We start from the raw sequence: 22531 nt of genomic DNA, 5'->3' as shown, positions 1-22531 counted from the left end.
TATTTTCTTAACTCACAATCATATGTAGCCAGAATAGTCTCCTGAGCGCCTGAAAGTCTGTAAGGATTAAGCAACTATGTGTAAAAATATATTCTATTACCTAAATTAGTAGTGCCATCACGAGAAGAATTGGTTCTGTTTTTTTAAAACTGTTCCAGGTTTTCTTTCATTTAGCAGTGAGCAGTTAACTAATTTATGTTGCTATATAGTTAAAGAACCCTTGTAAAATTGCCCAAAATGCTATGGTCAGGAATCAGACTAAGTCCATGATATAGTGATTACCCCCAAACTTTCTTAATGATTTTTACTGCAACATGTAATTATTATTACACAATAGTTTAAAAGCTTGCATCTTGATGATGCACTTTAAAAGTATGCTTGGTTAAGCAGTTGTCTCATAGATCGGAGGGGCTTTATCAGGGAGTCAAATTCTGACACACTCAAGGGTGTTGTTCTCATCTCTTTTGCAGTGAGATCTAACATAGTACTCACATAAAAGACTCTTAATATTCCCAGGCACCTGCCCTGACAGAGGAGGATGAAAAAGTTTTAGAAGACTGAATTAATAGGTGATTAGATGAGTAAGATAGCCCTACAGACTTATCAAAATTGGAATGTACAAAATGAAATAGATGCAGTTTTTTCTACATTTAGTGACTTGCAGATATCCTTACCCTCTCTAAGACTTTTAATGATGGAGCTGTAATACTTTGTAACAATAGGCAGAAAATTTTCCTTCTTTAAATTCTTAAATGATTAAATATTTTTGGACAAAAGTCAATCGCGTAAATTTCTTTGTCTGCCTGTTGCTGATTCAAATAGTCACAACAAACACCTTGCTTTAAGTACATGGAATTATAGATTAGTTTAGGCTGGAAAACATCTCTAGGATCATTGAGTCCAACCATTAACTCAGCACAGCTGAGTCTACCACTACACCAAGTTCCTAAATGCCATATCTACATGTATTTTAAATATTTTTAAAAGGAATGGAGACCCTGCCACTTCCCTGGGCAGGCTGTTTTAATGCTTGCTAATCTTTTCAGTGAAGAAATGTTTCCTAATATTCAATTAAAACTCCCCTAGTGCAACTGAAGACCATGTTCTCTCATTCTGTCACTTGTCACTTGAGAAAAGAGACTGACACCGAGACTCCTTTCAGGTAGTTGTGGAGTGATAAAGTATCCCTGAACCTTTTTTTCTTCAAGCCCAAACACCAGTTCCTTCAGATGCTCCTCACAAGACTTGCAAATCCCTTATCTCCTTCACAGGCTTTCTTCCCATAACTTTTAAAAGAGGAATTCAAATATTTTTTCCCAGTTTCAACCAATTCTGTTTTCTAATCTGCATAGCTCCTTGATTTAATCCTTTAAAATGCACAGCTATTGATATTTGGTGCGTCTGTTTGTGTCAGTAGACATAAGTGAGTGACTGGCATTATCCAGTAGTGAGTGAGAGGCTGTTCATGCCAGGAGTCCTAGATAGATCTGCTTTCCACTTCCATGCCTGTGGGTTTTGTCCTGTGCTACAGTAGGGCTTTTTGCAGGAACACATGCATGTGCAGCCTGAGAGCTGGTGTGCCCAGGGCTGCTCTTCCCCAAACTGTGGGCTATAATCAGCAGATTAAAGCATCAGCCTTCCTTATGCTATGACACATCTTCAATGTTTAAAAATCTAATGAAGATTTAATCATTAAAGATAAAAAGAAAAAACTCCCCAACACCTGCAAAAGCTGTTACAAAGATCTCTGATAATGCTGATTTCTCAGAACTTTGTTAAAATAAGCATGGTTAAAAATTCAACTTTTGAGGAAACTAGTTGTTTGAAATAGTCTGGAAATATTTTCATTGATTTTGTTGGGGAAATCTCTTCCAGTTACATTATTGACTGAGATACACACCAGTACAGGGGAGAAAAAAAGAACTGGAGGAAGCATCTGATTTCTGATGCCTCCAGCCTCCCTTCCAGAGATGAGCTACATACTCCACAGTTGCTGTAGGACCTGGCATTCTTGTGCCACATATAGGTACTTGAAGATGATATTTTACTCTGTTTTACTGGTTACAGAATTATGATGTATTGAAGAAAAATTACTTGTCCTGGTCAGTCAGTCTGATTAATTAAAAGACAAAAAATTAAAGAGAGAGGGGGGGGGAAAGGAAAGGAAAAATTTAAAAAGAAAAGTAAAAGAAATAAGCAGAAAGATGAAGAATAAAGGCACTCAGTGAAAAAGAATGAATGGGATCACAAACTTCACATCCTAGTTTGGTTTTGAGACTGTCTGCATTTCAGGATTAGCGTGGTTGGGCTCTGCAGAGGGTTCCCTGGTCACCAGATGCACAACAACCATGTTAGGTGTTTTTACTGCTCCCAGCGCAGCTGCTCTGGGGTGATTTTACTGCCTGTGTACCTCAGTTTTATGCTTCACATTTCTGTCTTTTACAAACAGTTCCACATAACAGAGTTGCACATTTGATCCTTGAACAACTTGAATATATGTTTTTACATGTTAGTTGATTCCCAATTGCCAGGGAACATTCTTTTAAAAAATTATTTTCTTTCATTGTGATTAAAAGAGAAAATAAAAAAAAAAATCCAAAACCCAACCAACAAAAAAAAATCCTAAACAACACAAGCAAACAAAGCCCACCCAACCAACCCAAAACCTCAAACAAACAAACAAACAAACAAAAAGGAAGGAAAACCTCCTGTAGAAATACCCAGAGTTCCACAGAACAGAAATTTTGAATTTCAGCCAGCTCTGCTTAGGAGTTTCTAGCTCATTTTCAGGATCATACATAGGTCAAGGGCAGTTTTTTTGATTTAATACTTCAAGTGTAGGTTTAATTGTTTGGCTAACTTATCATTCAAATCTCTACTAGTCACATAATAGCCGTGATGCATAGAAGAATCTTGTTTTCAGTCTGAACAGGTCTCTTTTTTTTTCTTGAGAATTCTTTTGTTTAATACCTTCTCTCTGCCCTCAAAAAAACCACATTCAACCTAACTCATCTGCATGTTGAAAGATTTCCCAGAGACGGGATGCAATGGATGGCAATGGAGCTTGAGCTGGAAGATATGAGTTGGACTGACTTCTCCATTGACTTGTTATGTGACTTAAATGAATAATTTCAGCTCAGTGTCTCTGTTGTCCTATTGTAATGTGGATACAATGCTGGTTCCTTCTTTAATTTCTATATTTTGTGCTATTTACTGCCTTTGCTGTGTGTATGGACTCTTCCTTCTCTGCTCCGTGGTTGTCAGTGTTTCAGTTCTTCCATCACCATAGATACTATTAGAGCAGATAAGCCCTGCAGGCTTAATTCTCAGAAGAATTTAAAAGTAGCTCGTTCCCAACTGAGTACCTACTTCTCATGGACTCAATGTTATATTTTTTTCCTGTGAAATAGTAAATTATGAGATGGAGTGTGTGTGGGTTTATGTGGGAAAGCAAACCCTCCCAGTCTTTCAGGTTTTCTTTCTTAAGAAAGTTCCTTTTACTGTTTACACTTAATTTGCTGCTTTTTCCTAGTAATTTTTGAACCACTGTGTCTTATCTGCTTTTTCTTTTGTGTATTTTGGATGATACTTCTGCCTTAGAACAGTGTTGCTTTGACTGATTCCACTGATGGAATATTGAGCTTTTTTCTGACACCAGGTTATTCTGTACCAAAGGACGATTTGTGAAACAGGAGAGAGTTCACGTACGAATTGAAAGAGCACATTTGTACAAAACCCAAAGGGAAAAGCTCTACCGTCAAACCAGCCCTGGCTGTTGAGGCAGATGCCTGGCTTCGCTTTTTTTGTTTATATTCCAACAAATCAAAGCTGACCTGTGTTGTTATCGGAGTAGAGCAGCAGGTGCAAAAAAATAACTCAGCTGCCAACTCAAACGAAAGGGTAAGACTAATACCCTCTGGGAGGTATTGAGGAGATAACAGAGAGCCATGCCAGCAACTGAATTAACGGCTCTATTTACGGTGGGTTTTACTTAATAACCTGCTCCTAACACTGACACATAAATACTCCATTGTATTGTTTAACGCAACCACTGGAGAAATCAATGGAAACAGGATGGGCAGCTCTTGCTGTGCCAGGTGAGAAGGAGTGACGCCACGGAAGCATTGCTCTTCCAACCACAGGCAGGAGGGAGAAAAGGAAGGTGGGAAGGTGCTCTTGGCTTTAACAGAAGTGCGGAGACATCATTTTCCACAACATCTTGACTTGTAGAAAGTGGCTACAGAGCAAGGAAACCTCATTCCTCCATTTTCTGGCTGCTTTTAATAAAGACAGTGGGCATAAACAGGTGGTGGCATATATGTAAAGTACTGTCCCAGTGCCATGTGGCTCTGGGAGGCTCACAATCCTGGGAGCAGAGGGGAAGTGAACCTGCTGTTACACCAGCAGTAAAGCAGACAGCCCTGGGGCAGCCACTGAGTGGGATGCCGGGGAAGAGTTCTTGCAATCTCTTACTCTTTTCTCAACAAATACAGTATGAAGAAACAGCATGGATACAGCTGGGCTCCAAGCAAATGTTTACCAAAAACATACAAATGTGAAAGACTGAGAGATAGTGAAAGTAATGGTCTGACAGCAGCTTTTTGAAACAGGGTCAGTGGGCTCCACTGGGCTGTTTCAGTGATAGCCACCCACATAGGGACAACTTCCTTTGCAGACAGAGGTTCACCTTGGGATACTTGGTAGTCTGGGGAGGAATGCAGGGCAAGCAGGCATCCTGGATGGAGCTATCTCATAGGTGGAATCAGCAAGTCCCAGCTTGGTACAAGGGAATGTGGTAGAGGAGTTAATAGCCAAATAAACCCTCTCTGTCAGCTCTGCAGAAATGACTCTTCCCACCATGAACCCTGCATTGCCTCTGCTACATCTCCTCTTTGAAATATGTTTTTCCTATTCCATCAGCAAAAAGGTGTGATCATATTGTGGTTAGTCAGGTAGTGGGTTGTAACATGGTATAAGTACTTCTATCAACTAGGTTGGATCCCCAGAAAGATGCATAGTTTAGCATAAAATTCATGCTTAATTTTCAGCTTCTCTGCCCTAGTTAATTTGCTGCGTACCTCACATATTTAATGAAGAAGCACAATCAGTTTGTTGATTGAATGACTCAATTAATGTAAAAAGCAGTAGTCCAATGGGAAAATTTGCACATTCCCGAGGATACTTGGCTGTTTTGGGTCTCCATCCCAATTTCCTTATTCTGTTTGCTTCTTGCTCAGAAACCAGCCCTAAAGAGGAACCTTGCAGTTTCCAGGTAGATGCCCTTTATTAAAACAAAATATATGAAAGAGAGTTTACACAAAGGAAAAGACAAAAAAAGCACAATTGGTTTTTTTTTTTTTTAAAAAGGCAAATTAGTGGTTGTTACTGTTGAAAACCAGACTAGTCCCATAACAAAAGAGAAGTGTTGGTGGTGATAGTGGTTAAAGTGAACTTCCACATGAAATACTGGCTGCTGCAGCAGCATATATCTGAGTGTCTGTTATGTCAGCAAAGAGTCAGCATCTAATGAGAGCCAAACATGAATACAAACACAATTATTACTGTTATTATTGTCATTATTCACTAACAACTGAACAGTCACACAGGCTGTATTAGCAGTATGGAAAACATTTCCCTCAATATGCTGTTAGTCTTTAAAGCAATACAAAGAGAAGCTGTCGTGGAAGGTAGAGGGAAGTGGTTGGGGAACCAGAGCCAAGGGAAGAGGAGAAGGTGTTAGAACATGATGGTAATATTTTGTTAGCTGATGAGGTTCACGCGTAATTATAGACGTGTGGCTTGTCAAGTTACAGGGCCATCTAGAGTGCTTTTTGGCCATTTGTATATTTAGTGTATTGTAAGCAAAAGAAAGGTGTTTAGCAGAAGAAGATTAGGGAGATGAGCTGGCTCTTGGTTAGAGGAAGGATGTACCAGAGAGATAGGAAGGACATGAAAGGAGGTGTGGAGTTGTTCCATGAGGTGTGGTATTAAGTGCTGAAAGAAGAATAAAGAGCAAAGGCAGTTTTTCCCATTATTGTGTTTCCAAGACTATATCCCTGAGGCTAGCCTGATGAATCTATGGCAAATGACTTCTAAACATTCAAGAAAAAATGGTTGACCCAAATTATCATGAACTTGCTGAGGTGGTGCAGACAGTAACGAAAGCATTGCTATATACCAGTCAAAGCCAACTCTGAAAAATAGAGGAAAATAGCCCACTTACTTTTAGCCAGTTTTTAGTGAATCTATCTACTTGTTCCAAACATTCTAAGAATACATTACTGCAAATATAATTCAAATGTCTATCACAAGAAATAAAATCTTTTCTTGACTCACTTTTGTCTCAGCTCTGTGATAGCAATTTCACAAATATTATATGGATCTGTGCACAGAACTTCTGCAAAAAGGGGGATGAAGTTCTTGACAGTAAAATAAATGATGGTATTATCCTTTTCATATTGAAAAACTAGTGGCATGGCAAGAAGGTGCACATCTAACCTGTGATGTGACAGGAAAGCATGGATCTGCAACACCATATAGTGGCAGTTTCCATTTCACTGTTTTCTCTGCTAAAGTAACATGACAATAGGGAAAATTTGAAGTACAAACCCTTGGTAGTTAACACTGCCAGACACATCTATGCCTCGAGGACTCTGTTCACAATCTGCCTTCTGTTTGCTACTGATTTAGAAAAACAAACAAACAAAAACCCTCCTCTTTTAAAATTCTTCCTTTTATTTTCATTTTACTAATGAGTACCTTGAAAAATGAAGTTAGTTCATATGAAGATTATTGGGAAAAAAAGGGGTCAGAGTAAAACAACCTATGAAACTTTGCATATCATCAAGTAATTTTTTTTCCTCGCATTCATAACGTGAACTTTGTTCTCTTTCAAAAAGGAAACTGAACTATGGTTTTGTCTTTAAATTACATCGTTAAAAGAGAGATAAGAACCAAACCCAAACCCTGGAGCAGAGGGGATAGCTCAGATACAGATCTAGATCCTAACTTTTCTACCCAAGGTTCTCTTTAGTTAAAATATATATGCAAGATTTTGAAGCATCCATACGAACATGTTTAAACAACCACCACGTATCTCTTACAAAAGTTGCCTTGTAGTGCATCATGAAAATAAGATCTTTAGTAATAAAATATTCCAATAAAGCTTTATTTGATTTTGTTTATCACGATCCTATCTGTAATGTAGGTATATGTTAAACACTCCTTTCCTATTCATCTTCCCTTTTCTGGTCTTTCAGTTTACCTTCATGTATACATTTAATGTACAAGGTTCAAAGGAAACAAAAGAATAAACCAAAGTCTTCCTTTCCAAAAGCCCACAACAGTAAATGATCAAGGTCTCAATGTAGTCTCTGAAAGCTCACCAAGAGCTCACCAGTTTTGCACATGCAAAGGTGGGTTTATGCATATGAACCACAGCTCTATACTGCACAAATACGTAAGCATAGAATCGTGCACTTCAAAGAGGTGTAGTAGGAAATAAGATTGGCCCCAAAGACCCAAACGAGAATCCTGGATACTACAAATTTTGGCAATTATTTAGAAAATTTTCTTATAAAAATGATTCTTTGAACTTTATAGTCATAATGTGATTCAGTAAACAGAGTTTGTTACTGTGGCCCAAAGGCACATGAGATGGACCAAAAATGAAATGCATCAAATGCTTGGTATGTTTTACAAGAAATGCTGAGTGTGATCAGAGTGTTTCTTCATATGAACATTCGTCAAAGCTTTGTAAGAGTTTTTCTGTTCTCTTAGTGGTGAGTCTTGAGGTTATCATCAAACAGGTCAAGCTGCATAGACTGTTATCTGAATGGTACCTTGCAGGCCATAGCAAAGTGGTCCAAAGTTGAGCTTTTTGTTGTGAAGCAGATGCCTGTAAGTAATCAGCCTGAAGATGAGTTGTTTCTTTTGAGGCTTCTCTCTGCTCTGTAGGCACTATAGGTATGGAAACAAGGAAGCATGTGCTAGCTACAACTACTAGAAGAGATGCTAACATGCTGTAGAAAAGGTCACATCTGAAAGTGAGCCATGGCAAGGATGGTATCTTATGTGGGAGTCTGGCACAGACACCAGGGATGAACCTGAGACCTTTGCAAATTAGACAGATAAAGATCACAGGGCAATCTTTGGGTCAACCATAGCTGTATGTATAGACACACTGGCTCAGACTACGACCCTGGAGCCCTTGTAGCAATGCACATTAAATGAAAGGGAATAAAAAACCCCATAACAGAAGACCCAAGGCTCACAGTAACATGCAAACAGGCTTTCAACATTCATATATTCAGTTTGTGCCTGCCCTTACCACCACTGGAGATGTAAAATAGCTGGTTGGAATGCAAAGCAGCTAATTGATCATATACATTACAAGTACAAGGCATTTATGTTTCTGAAGTAGCCGTATATGTAGAACAAGTCCACGTGCTGTGTCATACATGTCCTTTGTGACATCTCGAAACTCTGACCACTTTTGATTTTTCAAGAAAAGGATTAAAAATCCAGATTTTGTTACTCTTCAGTTGCAATTATCACTTGGCATTATTTATTTTAGATTACTGTGTAAGTCTTTGACTGTAATCCAAGATGCAGTAATGATCTAAAATATTTAACATACTCTGTAGATACTTGTTCCATAAACTCCAAACCCTGAAAAGCAGGGATTGTGTCTTCACTGTGTACATAACACACTTCAAAGAAAATAGGCCCAGGTGAAAACTACATTTGAAGTTCAGCCATGATGGTAGAAGGGGAAAAATGGGGAAGAATCCCACAGGTAAATATGCCAAAAGAGATCCACCCTTTTGGACACGCCAGGAGGAGCTGCACTGAGCCTGTCTCAGCTAGAAGTCACTCTTAGACTTTGCATAGCTTACAGGTAGAGTCATGGATTAGTAGTTTCAGTCTGTTTTGCCCTAGACGTCGTCGTTGTGTTTCGTGCAGGCTTTACTAGTAGGAGGGCTGGGGGCCCCTTCCCCTATGGGAAGGGGCCTTCCCCTTGCTCTTATGGGATCTCCTTCCATGCGCTCTTAGTTCACTCCAGAGTTGTATCCATGAGCAACTATACAAACTGGTATCAGAACAATCACTCTGGTTGTACTACTTCAAGAATCAGTCACTTTCTCTGTACTGCTTATTGCCTTTCCTGTGTTCAGAATTTTCGTGTCATTTAATATAAGCTGTTCTTGAAAGATTCTGGTTCAAAGAAAGGAGAAATTATTTATATGGATGTTAAGATTCATTGGGTTGAATGTGGAAATGGGGGTCAGAGTAATTTATTTTCAGAGCACACCTGTAGTGCAATAAAATAATTCGCACAGAGTGCACTATATAGTGTTCAAGGTTCAAGGATTTGTAAATATGTTTTTCTGTAATGCTGGGTTTGCTCCATAGGCAGGCCATGGCTCCTTGCTCTTTCCATTACTGCTGTTTACTCAGAGTGGTCAGGTGGTAATGGAAGAGAAGAAGAGCAGAGAAAATGACCTCCTGCTACTGCCAAGTTGCTGGGTTGTGGCTCAGCCAAAGCTCCTTCAGACTCCAGTGAGAGCTTTTACTAAGAGAGGCTTTCAGGGTTTGGTCTTAGAATTCCATCTGATATCATGAATGTTGGTGAAAGATATACATATTTTTTTTTAATTCATTAATCCTTTCTAATAGGACTCTCTAGAAAGAATTTTACTGAACATCAGTGCACAACTATATTTAACTGTGCTGGCTGAGTAAAGTGTTATTTGTGTAGTGTTGTAACTCCAGAGATGGCACCTCTTCAGGGGAACAGAATGGGATTGTGTGTACAGACACCTGCCATGCACAGACATAGACGTGTGTGTGTGTACGTCTATAAAAATACATGCGATTACATACTCAAATGATATTTCATCCATGCTTTCATTTATAATGTACCATGTCATAGTAGAGGGACATATCTCAAGATTTTTTTTTCCCCCCAAAATATCAGCTCATTAAAATCCCTTTTAATATGGTTTCCAGAGGAAATGAGGCTTTTGTGGTAATTCTGTGTTTTGGCTTTTACGTTTGGCCTGTAACAATCTTTCAGTTTCATTGACAATTTTAATTAAATTTGATACGGAGGTAGAGGTCCCAGAGATATGAAGTTTTTACAGGATTAATGAAAACTGCTTGCCAAGTACAGAAGGAAAATCCATTAATACTTGATCTGAAAGAAAGAGTGACGCTTGAGCTCACTGCTTTGAGACAATGAGATATTATGAATGCCCCAACCGTGGGAAAAACTTCAATCAGCACTCACATCTTACTAGACACTAGAGAATCCAACCACAAGATACACATTCATAGGAAACCAGGCTTCACTAGTTCCACAATTCACTTTGATACATGGAATATAATTAAAAGAAAACTGAACATCTTATGTGTCCTTCCCCTTGAGGTTTCACACCCTTGAACCAGGTTTGTCTGTACACCGGGGAGATTTGAGCCTTTGGCCCTGGACTAATGAGGAACACACTGCTTCCAATATCCTGACTCAAAATCTTTTCAAGTATGGGATGAGCCACTGCTATAAGCATAAATCTGCCATGAATTTTTAGCAAAGAAAGGCATACACAGGATGACATGAAGAAAATCCCAGTTTAGTTTTCATATGGAAAATATTGTTGAGCATAATGCTGTATGCTTCCAAGCAAAGGTGTGGAAGTTGTTAGTAGGACTTCATAATCCTCCTGAACAAAGTGCTGGAATGATTTCCAAATAAGGAACACCCTTGCATTAAGATAAAGGAGGTGACCTGAAAATTTTCAAGACACCAAAAACCTCTTCCTTGAGTAATACGCAGAACTTCGGTGAAGTTTAGGTTAAAGCTAAATCCAGTCCTCCTTCTGTGTTTAATGTCATATTGTAAATTCTCCCTCTTAGGCACAATTGTTCCTACAGGTGATACTGGAAATTAATTAAATTATTGAGGTTGAGATAATTTATTTAGCTTCCAAAACCGGGATGACTGATTGATTAAATTGTAAAGCAAGTTCCATGGACATTATTTGAAAATAATATTAATGTTGTTCAGGGATATGGTGAAGAGCAACTGTCTGCTGGACTGTGACAGGGAGAGGACATTTTAAAGAAAAAAACCCTAAAATCCAGACCTCAGGAAGAGGGTGTCAGAGTTCTTCTTTTCAGACCGCTAATGTGCATTGGTTTAGATGCTGTTAGGTTGGAAAAACTATGCAAGACACATGCTTTGGTTTATTTAACTGTCCATAGCTTCAGTTCCCAAATCAAAGTGTCATAGGATCTTTTGGTTTGGAAATTCACCTGATTATTTATGAAGAAGAAAAAATTAACTGAATTTTCAGGACAAAATTACACAGAAATAATTTCAGTTCATATGCACATGTTTTCCCAGACGTACTTGTAAGCCTTTTGCACAAGTTATGAAATCTGTGTAGAATTCCAGAAACTACAGAAGTTGCAGAATATAAAACCACATAACAGAGTACTTTTAATTCTGAGGTAGCTTCTGTAAATGTGACTTCAGATCAACGGATTTAAGTTATAAAGTGGATATGAAGTGCATATTATAATTTTTTAAAAAGAAGTTATCCCAATCCTCAAGTTTTATTGTTTTTCCAGAATAGCTAGTATTCTACCTCACCACTTTTTTATACTGAAATAAGGTCTTTTTCATTAATATTTCATTCATTCATACTTGTCTTTAATAATTTAAACCAAATCTAAAGAACTAACTTGATACATCACGAACCTGTACAACCTCAGAAGTGTATGTATTGACTGTCAAACATTGATTATTGCTTAAAAGTTCTTACACATCAATAATTTATATACGTTATAGGCTGAACATGTTTATAATCATGAGACTGAATTCCAATGTTTCCTCACACCTTCTCACTCACAATACCAAGTCACCTGGCCTTTATATGGGCCTAAAAAATTTCTTCTAACTTGTATGAATGTACTGAATAATGTGATAGTCATCTTTCCTTTGGCCAGAATAGGACAAGAAGTATCTCTCTCAATTGTTAATATTTTGTAACCCCATATACCTACTATGAGAAATTAAATCCTCCTTGCTAGTGGAGGAGAATCACAGATTGGGTAGAATTAAAAGTGGAAAGGGACTGCCAAATCATCCATTTGATTTTGCCATTCTGCGTAGCTACTGAAAAAAAAAGAAAAGGGGGGAAAAAAAAAAAAAAAAAAAAAAAAAAAAAAAAAAAAAAAAAAAAAAAAGCCCTAAACGAGTTTTCACTCTAAAGTACCATTCCCTGTGATAAACCTCCTTAAACTTCCTAAGGCTTTGGCTTTTTAAGCAATTGTCAGTAACCCCTCTCTCTCCCTTTCCCTCTCTAAATACATAGGGGGTAGAGGGGTGGGGGGGGTGGGGGGAGAGAAACAGATACTTGTAAATTTTAAGGTACGTGATTTATTTTAAATACCAAACTAGGTAATTTTCAGACTGGTCCTTTAAAACCAAGGCTGTGTTTCTATTGACTCCTTCACTTTTACCAAAAAGGGAGCTGCTGGCATGAACTGGTAGGAGGTAGAGATGTGCTCTCAGCGGATGTTTTTTCACTGGCCTCAGTGGATAAACAGTCAAGACCAGTGACTTTACCCTTCACAAGCCCATTTTGTATTTCACAACCTTTTTAATTCTAGGGTGAAGTCTAGTTGCATGCACATGCCATCCTCATGTCTAATGTTTTGTTTTTACAGACTTTGCGGCTTTCAATATTTTTGAACAGGGGTTTGGTTTTCTTTTTTTCCCCCTGTGTATATAAGAATTACAATCCAAAGCCTTTGTAATGTTTAACAAATTACTTTCCCAATCTCCTCCATAATATCTTTGGTTATAATGTATATTTTTAAATACAACTTCACACCATTGAAAGATAATGTAAAACATCAAGAATACCCATCACTGGGGAATTTTGTATACTTTCATTGGAATGATTAAGCAGGTGATAAATGTAATATTTTTCTAGAACATCATACAACTAGGATTTTTTTTTATATAAAAAAGTAAAGGACAATTTTACTCATAGTGCTAATGCTAAGATACATGGAAAGGAAAGTTTGCTTAAAAGAGGGAATGCTGTTTTGGGGTGGTGTCACTCCAAAATGTTGATTCTGTTCCAACCATGGCTGTCTTATTTACAAGATCTTTGACCATCTGATTTTTTTGGTGGGTTGAAATGTATGATCTGTGATATTTGTTACCAAGAAGCGTTATAGACACTGCTGACGTAGATCAGATAAGAAACTGGGTCAGCTGACAAGACAGTCCCTTGGAAAGGCTACCTCCCTGTAACATTATGTGTATCCTTCTGTGTGAAGGATTTCCTGAGCATGCCTTGTAGTCTACTGTATAGTTTCATCTGCAATTATTGGAAAGTTCTTCCTCTATCTTAAAAAAAAACAAAAAGAAAAAGGAAAAGTATGTTTAAATCACATTTTTCTTTAAAGCAGAAGAAAAAAAAAGTAAAACTATTTAGTATTTCAAAGCTTGGAAGTTTTCATGTACTGCTCTGTCAGGAGCCTCTTCTTTTCATTCGGCTTCTTTTCTGATTACAGATTATTCATTTATGGATGGGCAGCTGTAGAAACTTGCTTCTTGCGTATGCAAATTAATCATGGTAATGTTTATCATAAGGAGATTTTGTGGCAGTGGAAAAGGGGTTGTGTCAACATGTTCTTGATTTCAGTTGTATCTTCTTCTACAAATGGAATTGGCCTCCTTGCTTCACCTTCCGTGGATTTTTTTTTTTTTGCCTTTTTTGCCATTTACCTCTCGGACTAGACACCGCTCACTAAGCAAGCTATTTGATTCACTTACAGATCATGATTTTGGAAGGAGCTGGCAGGATGAGTATCAATTCCAGCAGCAATCTACTCCACCAGCAGCCTTCCTGGACAGACGGATATTCCACATGCAACGGTAAGAGAAATTCAACTGCTCTGAGCTGTATTCTCTTATGGGAGGCTGGGGAAAAGGGGCTGCTACACCTTTAAGCATGTACGAGTATTATTTTTTCAGTAGTACTAATTTACTGGAGTTTTACTTCTGGTAAGAAAAATTTTCGTTTGTTACTTCATTTGTAAAAAGCTGAACTTGCAAAAGGGACCAGTTTATTGTCCATTTCCTTACTGGCCTCTCTTTCTTAAAATTGAATGGCGTTGAAAGTGCCAAAGCTTCTCCCTTCTGAGTCCAGAATTCTTTCTCTCGTACCTTTACCCCTCGTGCTTCCTCTGAACCAACATTACTGCTTAATGCTAATCACCCCTCTGGCTTTCCAGGGGAATAGTATTTTTGCTCCTTTGCTATATTTGCTTTTTCAGCTCAAATTACTAGCAGCTTTCTAATTAGACTGATATTAGAACACTAGATAGCTTGTGGCTTTTGATTTTTTCTCTTCTTTTTTTCTTCTTACTATTTTCTGATTGTATATCTGTATATAAAAATGTATTCATAAATATTTTCTCAATATAAATATATATATATATATATATAAACCTATAACTCTACAGGAGCTTGACATAATTTTAGAATTCTTTTCATCATTCAATGGACAGATAAAACTTAAAATCTTAAGTGGACAATCACATGCTGCTCTTGTCCTTCTGATCCAAGTAATACTACCACAAAACATAAAGTTCCCACTTAATGAAATGCTTAATTTTTTTAATGTGTAATTTCTAAATATGCAGGAATATGTCAACTTGTACTTGATAAATGTACTCTCGGTCTAGAAGAGTGTCATACAGAAAAAAAATCATGTCTGGGTTTCACTCTTCCACAGGATTTCATGGAGGGAAATGGTGAGGATCTATATCAAATTTCCAGGGTGACACTCCTTAGGATTCACTTACATTTTAGAGGAACAGGAAGCTCAAAGCTCAGACCAGTCTGTGCAGTAATTCACCACTTCACTTACTTTTACCTAAGCTACTTTCTCTAAAGTATCTTTGTTAACATTACGAATCTAGTGGCCTTTGAAATCACTTCATTCTTGTGAAGTGATAAGAATACAAATCAACCTCCTTTCAGGGGATATTCAACAGCTCCAACAAACACTTTTCTCTGACATACCACACTTCTAATAATTTCCACATTCATTCCCCAAATCCTTTAATGGGAGGATGAGGAACAGTCCTGCAAACTCCCTAAGTTACTTACACAAGCCTTGGCTATTATTGATAAAGAAAGCTAAATAAGTGTGGGGATGGTTTTTGTGTTACCTGGAAACTGTCCTATACCTCAGGAGAAGAGACCTGGGGTCTGGTGCACTTCAGTTAAGGTGATTTCCTAAAATGTGCCAATACTGGTGCTTGTGGTCCTCTAGCAATATCCACCGATGTCAGTATTTCTCACTGTGTGGTTAATTCTTTTCTAGAGGAGACTGGAAACAGACTGGTGCCATGTCCTGGAGCGAGGTCACTGCAGAGCTAGGCCATGGCAACCTCTCCTTCTTCTGTAATCTCTCATTCCCTCAGCCTTAAACCCTTCCCGTACTTGTGAACATTTTATCTCACCGTCACCTCTGTCTGGCGTAGTCAGTTTTCCTCTTTTCCCAGGGAATAAATTGCACTGAACTCTGTGAGGACAGACCAAAGCAGTCCTGCCCTTGCTCTTATCTTACATGATGATCCTGTCCCATGTACAATTTCTTCCATTTGCACATGCAAACTATTGTCGTGCAATGACATACAACTGAGAGCAGTTTAAGAGATTGCCAAGAAAAGACTCAGACATTCTAACAAGAAAATTAGGCAGCTTCCATAACTAGAAATGAGTTTTACAACTACATTCAGAAACCATCTTACACGACTACCGCAATAACCTGCACCATCAGAATGCCAACTCTGTCATGAAACCATGGCCCACACTGATAGGCTTTTACTGTGGAGCAGTATGAGAGTGCTTTTAACCTTCCTTTTTTTAACCCTACAATTCATATTTAGCCCCTACTAAGTTCTTACTCAAAGAAAGTTTCCACGTTGCCTTATGAGTATTTTGCAAGGCTTTTCCATCATTTTCTGATGCAATAAAAGCATTTTCCCACACATCGCTTTTCAACAATACTTCTGTAAAGTATCTTCCCTCAGAGAATTTTGGTGTATTTAGGCAACATTAATGAGTTAATTCCTGCAAATCAATCAGCCAAGAGGTGTGTAATGAAACAATGCCCATTTTCTTAACTGAGGCCAAAACCCCACATATCTTCTCCAGCAATAGCTACTGAGCCAATGCTAAGGACTGAGAAAAGTGTCTAGATCTGTAGATTTCCAAGATGTGTAATTTGGCTATAGATCTTATTGCTGATGACTACAATGCTATCAGAGACAGTAAATATTTTTTTTTCTTTCCCAGTATCCAGTAGCTTCTATGGAACCCAGTGGCACGAAATACACCCGCAGTACTGGACTAAGTTTCAAGTCTGGGAGTGGCTGCAGCACCTCCTTGATACCAACCAACTGGATGCCAACTGCATACCTTTCCAGGAGTTTGATATCAATGGGGAACATCTGTGTAGTATGAGCCTGCAGGAATTCACTCAGGCAGCTGGGACAGCAGGACAACTGCTTTACAGCAACCTCCAGCACCTAAAATGGAATGGTAAATAGATATTAGAGAGAGACATGTGTACATTGGTCTGAATTCTGAGATCTTCAGAAGTCCTTAACTTCCCCAGAAACCTGCCTGGCAGATTATATTTGCTATGTTTGCTATTCTGCTTATAGCTCATTTACTGTATTGCTAAATTTCTTGGATATGACTTAAGGCAGAAATCTGAAGGTTGAAGAAGAGAGGGAATATTTCCTGCTCCAAAATCAGCCCTCTGTCTCTGTGTAGAAGTTGCTGCTTGGAAGCTAATACAATTTAATTCCTCTGCGCTCATGCTTATACCTCCTATCTGCCAATTTGCTTTCTTGCAGGTCAGTGTGGAAGTGACATGTACCAATCTCATAATGTCATTGTGAAGACAGAGCAAACAGGTGAGTATCAGTTGGGTAAATTGTCCTTTGAAAAGTGGGGTCCTTTCTTCCAGGGGAGACAAATCAAAGTGGCAGTAAATAAAACGGAAAGCGTATCATGCAGAATTAAAGAAGTAATACAAATGTCAGTCAGTGCCTACTTCTGGAGTTTCAGGTAATACTGCATGCATGTGGCCACTTTTCCTGGGAGATCTCTGCAGTATCAGCAGTATACACTGATGGTCAGAGTTGGAATAGTTTGAGGTGCTCCATGGAGGTAGCTTTGTAGAGGACTTCATTCTATGCTTCATTCAGCTGATTTCAAAACAACTATTTTAACAATAGGCTCCGTTAAAAAAAAAAAAAAAAAAAAAAAAGGAAGAAAGAAAGGAAGAAAAAATATTTTGTTGAGAAGTGCTGTTAATGTTTCAAACACGACAAGATTTCCAAAAAAACACAGCTTGCAGAGAAAACAAAATGTTACACTTTAATTTCTTCACAGGTTTCAATGAAACTGAAATACAGGCAGTAGTTTTGTTTGATCAAATCTGCATTTCTGCTGTTGCAGTTCCTTTTCTGACAGTGTTTGTAGCTAGATCCCTTTCCTCCCAAGGCTTTGTTTAACTGAGAAAAGAACTCCAGCTTGATTCAACCGTCTTCTTCAGGCACAATTATTTTCCTTGTTCCTCTGCCAGATCACACCTGTCCATATCCACACACTCTCTATCCCACCAGTCCCAGCCTCTTTGTATGTAGGTGTGTCCACATTTTGATATCTGCTGGCAGAACAAATACAGATCTGTTGCATGTGGCGTCTCCAACAAACACTGTCAGCCTGTTTATCCACCTAACCTGTTGGAGCCCAGCCTCTCCAGCCAGGAACATTACCCACATTCTCCTTGCAGCAGGCAAGGATTGCTACCTGCAATCCACTCTTGGCCTGTGCCTGTGTGATAGGGGAGATGTGCGGGAGGCAGCCTTGTGGCTTTCCATAGAGGTAACTCCAGTAACCCTTTAAGTCCTGATTTATGAGATCCTAGTATGATATTATTTCATCCTCCTACTAGAGATGAGGGCAAAGTACCTCAACTGCACGTCTTAGAAAGGACTAACTGACTGATGGTTCTCCTGGATGTGCTGAATCAGGAGTGGCCTGGTGGGGCTCTGGTGGTGCCAACCATGGCCAGTGAGAGTGGGTTAAGTTTCTGCACGTGGGGGAGCAGGAATTGTGGATTAGGGCTGCTGGGAAAGATACTCCTTGTGAGGCAGCAGGGACAGGGCTGGTGGTTTTGAGGAGAAACCCGGCTTACTCCAGTAAACCATCACAGCTGCAAACACACGGGCACTGAAAAAGGCCAAAATGGGAAGGTGAACACTGTCCCCATGTTCTGGCTGGCTAAGGCCTGTGTTCAGAGGCAACATTAGGCAGATCAGGTGTCCAAGCAAGTAAAGGGTGTGTGCTATTGTAGGAACGCAAGCTCTGGGTGCCCAAACATGCAGCTATTAGTTAGCATGCCTGCTAAATTCCTATGTCATAAGTGGTAACTTGGCCAAACATGATTATTTAGCTGTAATTCATTTTGGGGTTTTTGATTTCATTTATATGAACATGAAAAAAATTAGGTTTAACCTAGGTTTGAACCTTATATCTCATCTCTTCTGACCTGGTTTCAAAAGAAAAAGATTTTTTAAGGCTTCTGACCTTAAAAATGCACTGTGAAGGCAGTAATTTCTAGACCAATGTACAGGTCATAAAGACAATACTTCTGTTCTGCTTGTATTGATCCATATAACCAGAAGGTCACTAAAAATTATTCCTCTTTAATCATGAAGGTGGTTTTTAGGTTAAGGATGGGGACTTAGTGTGCCTGGAATAAAATGGCCCTTCATCTAGGAATAGGCTTTGATGTTTCTCACTATGTGCTTAAACATGAAGCTGTGTTTCAGAGAGGACTTTCGAGTTCTACCATTGTAGAAATAAATACTCATCATAACCATCCTTCTGTTTTACTAGATATTTGAGAACACTTTCATCTCTGTGGCTCCAACACACTGTCATAATCATCAGGGGCTGAGAATTCAGGACTGGATTGGGTAGAATTAGAGTTGATCTGGCATTGGAAACCTCCTCCAAGGCCAGGCGTAAATGATATACTAGTCAGGAAAAGGAAGAGCATACTACATTTTTTCCTAAAAGTCAGTGCTTTGTGTAAATACATTTGCCTGGATATGAAAAACTCCGTGCATAATTTGAGTGAAAAGAAATAATTTTGTACATAGCCCCTTCACTTCTTGGTTCCCTTGACAGCTATTCCCCCCCCCCCCCCCCCCCCCCCCCCCCCCCACCACATTTTTAACTCTTTCAGTGCTCAACATTTTCCTCTGTGCTAAAATATATTCTTTTAGTGATCTGATTTTCCTTTTGGTCCTTCGCTTTCAGATCCATCATTAATGGTGTCCTGGAAAGAAGATAATTATCTTTATGACAGTGGCTATGGTAGCACAGTAGGTAACTAACATCACAATACTTCATGCATTTTGAGGTGGCTTTATTGTTGTCTGAGGCTATTATTTTAAATGTCTTCTTTTTAATTCCCAGAGTTATTGGACAGTAAAACATTCTGTCGTGCTCAGATTTCCATGATGACACCTAGTCACCAATCTTCTGGTAAGAAACTTGTAATTATATTTTTAATTGTTTGTCACTTGTCCCAGAGCTACTGACATGTAATAGTGTCTGTGGTCTTCTGCTGTAGGATTGCATCTGAGCCTCCAGTAATTTTAAACCAAGCAATGGTGATTTTGACAGATTTATTAACTGTCATTATTACAATAGCTTTCTTTAAAGAAATGCTTCTGTCTTCTCTCTGTCAAGAGAAAGATTATCAAATAATCTCTGATCTCCACATATCGTTTAAAGTGACCGAGTCAAAAGGGTAAACATTAGTGTCAGAAAGACATGCCATTCCAGCTCCACCACGCTTTTCTGTGGTGTAGAAGGGTATGGGCAGACAGGTGCCCCGTTCCTCCCCAGAAGCGGCCGTGTTACCCGGTGAGCCCGTGACTCATGCTGAGTAGGTTGCTGGGTTTGGGGCCAGGCTCGGCTTGGCCTGGGGAAGCTGTAGGGCAGCGCTGTGCCCACGCCAAGCACCGTGCCCAAAATGCCGGCACAAGGGCTTCCTCCTGCAGCCTCTCTCAGCTGGCAGCGGGCTGCTCGCTGAACCTCCCCTCCCTTCCGTGAGGGAGAGTTCAAATGTGAAAGAGCAGAAGACAGAGCAAGCCTGTTTGCTGTAGTGCTGCTGGTCAAAGTGCAGTCTGATCACACGTGTAGAAGGCCCTGTGGGCCCTGGCCCCGGGCGCTGGCACCAGGACGGGGTGAGGAGAGCAAGGCAGTGGGAAAAGAGTAAAGCAGAGGTGGCAAGGGAGCAAGAAAGCGGGAAGGGAAAGGTGGGTTCTTCTTAGGAGGGCGTTAAGCTGAGATCTGAGGGAGAAAGCAGTGGAAATCCCGGGAGGGTAAGAAAGGAGAGCACATTGCCGCAGACGCAGCCTTGCACTGGGTGCAGTGCTGCGCTGCTGCGTGTGGGCGCTGGCGACAGCCCCTGTGCCTGCTGTGCCTTGCTCCTCCGGCCTCCTGAGCTGGACTTGCCAAGTGACATTCAGTTTAAACTAATGCACTCAGCCACGGACTAAAAAGAGAGGGTGTGTGTGTGGGGGGGGGTGGGGTGGAGAATGAAAAATTGACCAGAAGAAGAAAACCACCAAGCCTTAAAAAACCCCAGCCAAACACCCTGTTTGCTTTCTCCACCACCTCCACACACGCTCACAAGATGGCCACCAGGCTTTCAGGGCTCTCTGACGGGGATGGGGACCTGTCCATCTCCTGGCACGGTGTGTTTATCTGCTGACTGCTTAAGCCTAGAGCTAGGGTGGCACGCCAAGGGCACAGCCTGCTGTAAAAACTAAATTTGTATATCCCGTAAAAAAATGGCTCATTCCTGAATCATATGCAAATAATGTGTAACCTTTTGTCAAAAGTTTTGCAAGACGGCTTTGTTGAAACTGCATCATAACTCTTTTCATCTGTCAGGCCCCAGCCTCCTCAGATGGCATGTTTGAAACCAATCTCCACGTAGGAGCTGTGGCAGAGCAGGAGGCTATTTACACAGCTGAAATCCAGAATAAATCACTGGCTAGGCACAAGGCAACTGAACTTCCAAGAATAAATTTCCAGCTAAGTGGAGCATAACAAACATTTGCAAGCGAATTGTGGGATTTTAAAATGAGAAGGATTTATACGAGGGCAAATAAAGAACTGGGTCCTGCAGTCGTTACCTGGAGTTCCCACAGGCTTTTAATGACATATGGGGAATCATAATCTGAGGAAAGGCAGTGAAATGAGCCTCATTTTACTTCCCCCACACCACACCCCCCTCCAAGCTCAGTGAGGTTCAGGCTGGTTCCTGCTCTTTTGAGAGTGGGAAGGCAAAATGACTCAGAGCACGTTTGTTGCTTGGGGGTCAAGGACAGTAATTTATCAGACTTAGAATAGCAGAGGTTCGGCCTATCCCCACCGTCTTGTTCAGTTTATGTTTCCAGTTATGTATGAATAAAGCAAGTGTGTGAATAACTTTGCATCTACCTTTTCACATGCAGTTATTGCAGTAGCTTGTGCAAATCTGACAAGTTCCTATGCAAATAAATATTTCCTGTGAGTCATTTTCCCATGCAAATGCTTGGTTTCCATGAAAAGTATGATAATTGTGCATTCATAGAAGCTGGGAAAACATGCGTGGGACCTTAAGCTTTGCTTTATGGGATTCAGGGACGAGGTATGCTGAAAAGCAAACACAGAAGGGGCTCCCTCTCAGGTCTATCCCACAGATTTTGTGAGACTTTGAGCAATCAGATGAAAGCTATTCATTAAGTACAAGAGCAGAGCCAGGCTGCGGTGGTTTAGGGGCGGGAGGGTTGAACGTGCAGACTGCGAGGTAAGTTACAGTCATGAACAGGCGGAACTTCTTTTTTTTTCATTTCTGAAGAAATGCTTGTGCCAGAAACCTTATTCCTCCTCTGGCTGGCTGCAGGTGATAAAGTACCATTGATGAGAAATGGCTTGTTCTTATGGCTCTGAGCCACAGAAAAATATATGCTTGTCCTGCTGCCAAAAACTCCTACCAGCGCAGCCCCTTTCCCCCACTCTGCCGCCCTGAACAACTGTGCTTTGCCAGTTCATTATGTTTTAGTCAGGTAGGTGTTCTGTGCATTGGTACCAGCACATACATTTCCCATTAGATCATCTCTTCAGAAACAAATAAGCCCCCAAAGATACGTGCTTCAGCAAAGACTAAGATAATGGGACAATTCAGGATTCCTTTTACAGATGTGATGATCCTATTTTTCTCTCTCTCACACACAACATGAGGTGAGGTATTTGTTAGTCAAATTTATCTTTCAAAAGCCAAATGTTTACCTCTGCGTTCATTCTTTATTCATCAATGGTCTCTTTGAGAAGTGTGCTGATTAACATATAGTACAGAAA

At 39.8% G+C, this 22531-nt stretch overlaps 1 protein-coding gene across 1 annotated transcript in view; it reads left to right on the top strand.

The window, feature by feature from the left end:
• EHF (ETS homologous factor) overlaps positions 1-22531 on the top strand; it is a 30907-nt gene that overhangs the window by 4590 nt on the left and 3786 nt on the right. Inside the window, exons 2-6 of the mRNA XM_040067690.2 lie at positions 13855-13954; positions 16388-16633; positions 16954-17013; positions 19433-19501; positions 19592-19660. Coding sequence (XP_039923624.1) covers positions 13858-13954; positions 16388-16633; positions 16954-17013; positions 19433-19501; positions 19592-19660 — 541 coding nt within the window. The 5' untranslated portion in view covers positions 13855-13857. The remainder of the gene's footprint in view (positions 1-13854; positions 13955-16387; positions 16634-16953; positions 17014-19432; positions 19502-19591; positions 19661-22531) is intronic.

This window comes from Hirundo rustica, chromosome 6 (genome assembly GCF_015227805.2).
Source record: "Hirundo rustica isolate bHirRus1 chromosome 6, bHirRus1.pri.v3, whole genome shotgun sequence".
NCBI classification, from domain to species: Eukaryota; Metazoa; Chordata; class Aves; order Passeriformes; family Hirundinidae; genus Hirundo; species Hirundo rustica.
Note: the sequence above shows the minus strand (reverse complement) of the source record. Positions and strands in the feature narration are given on the sequence as shown.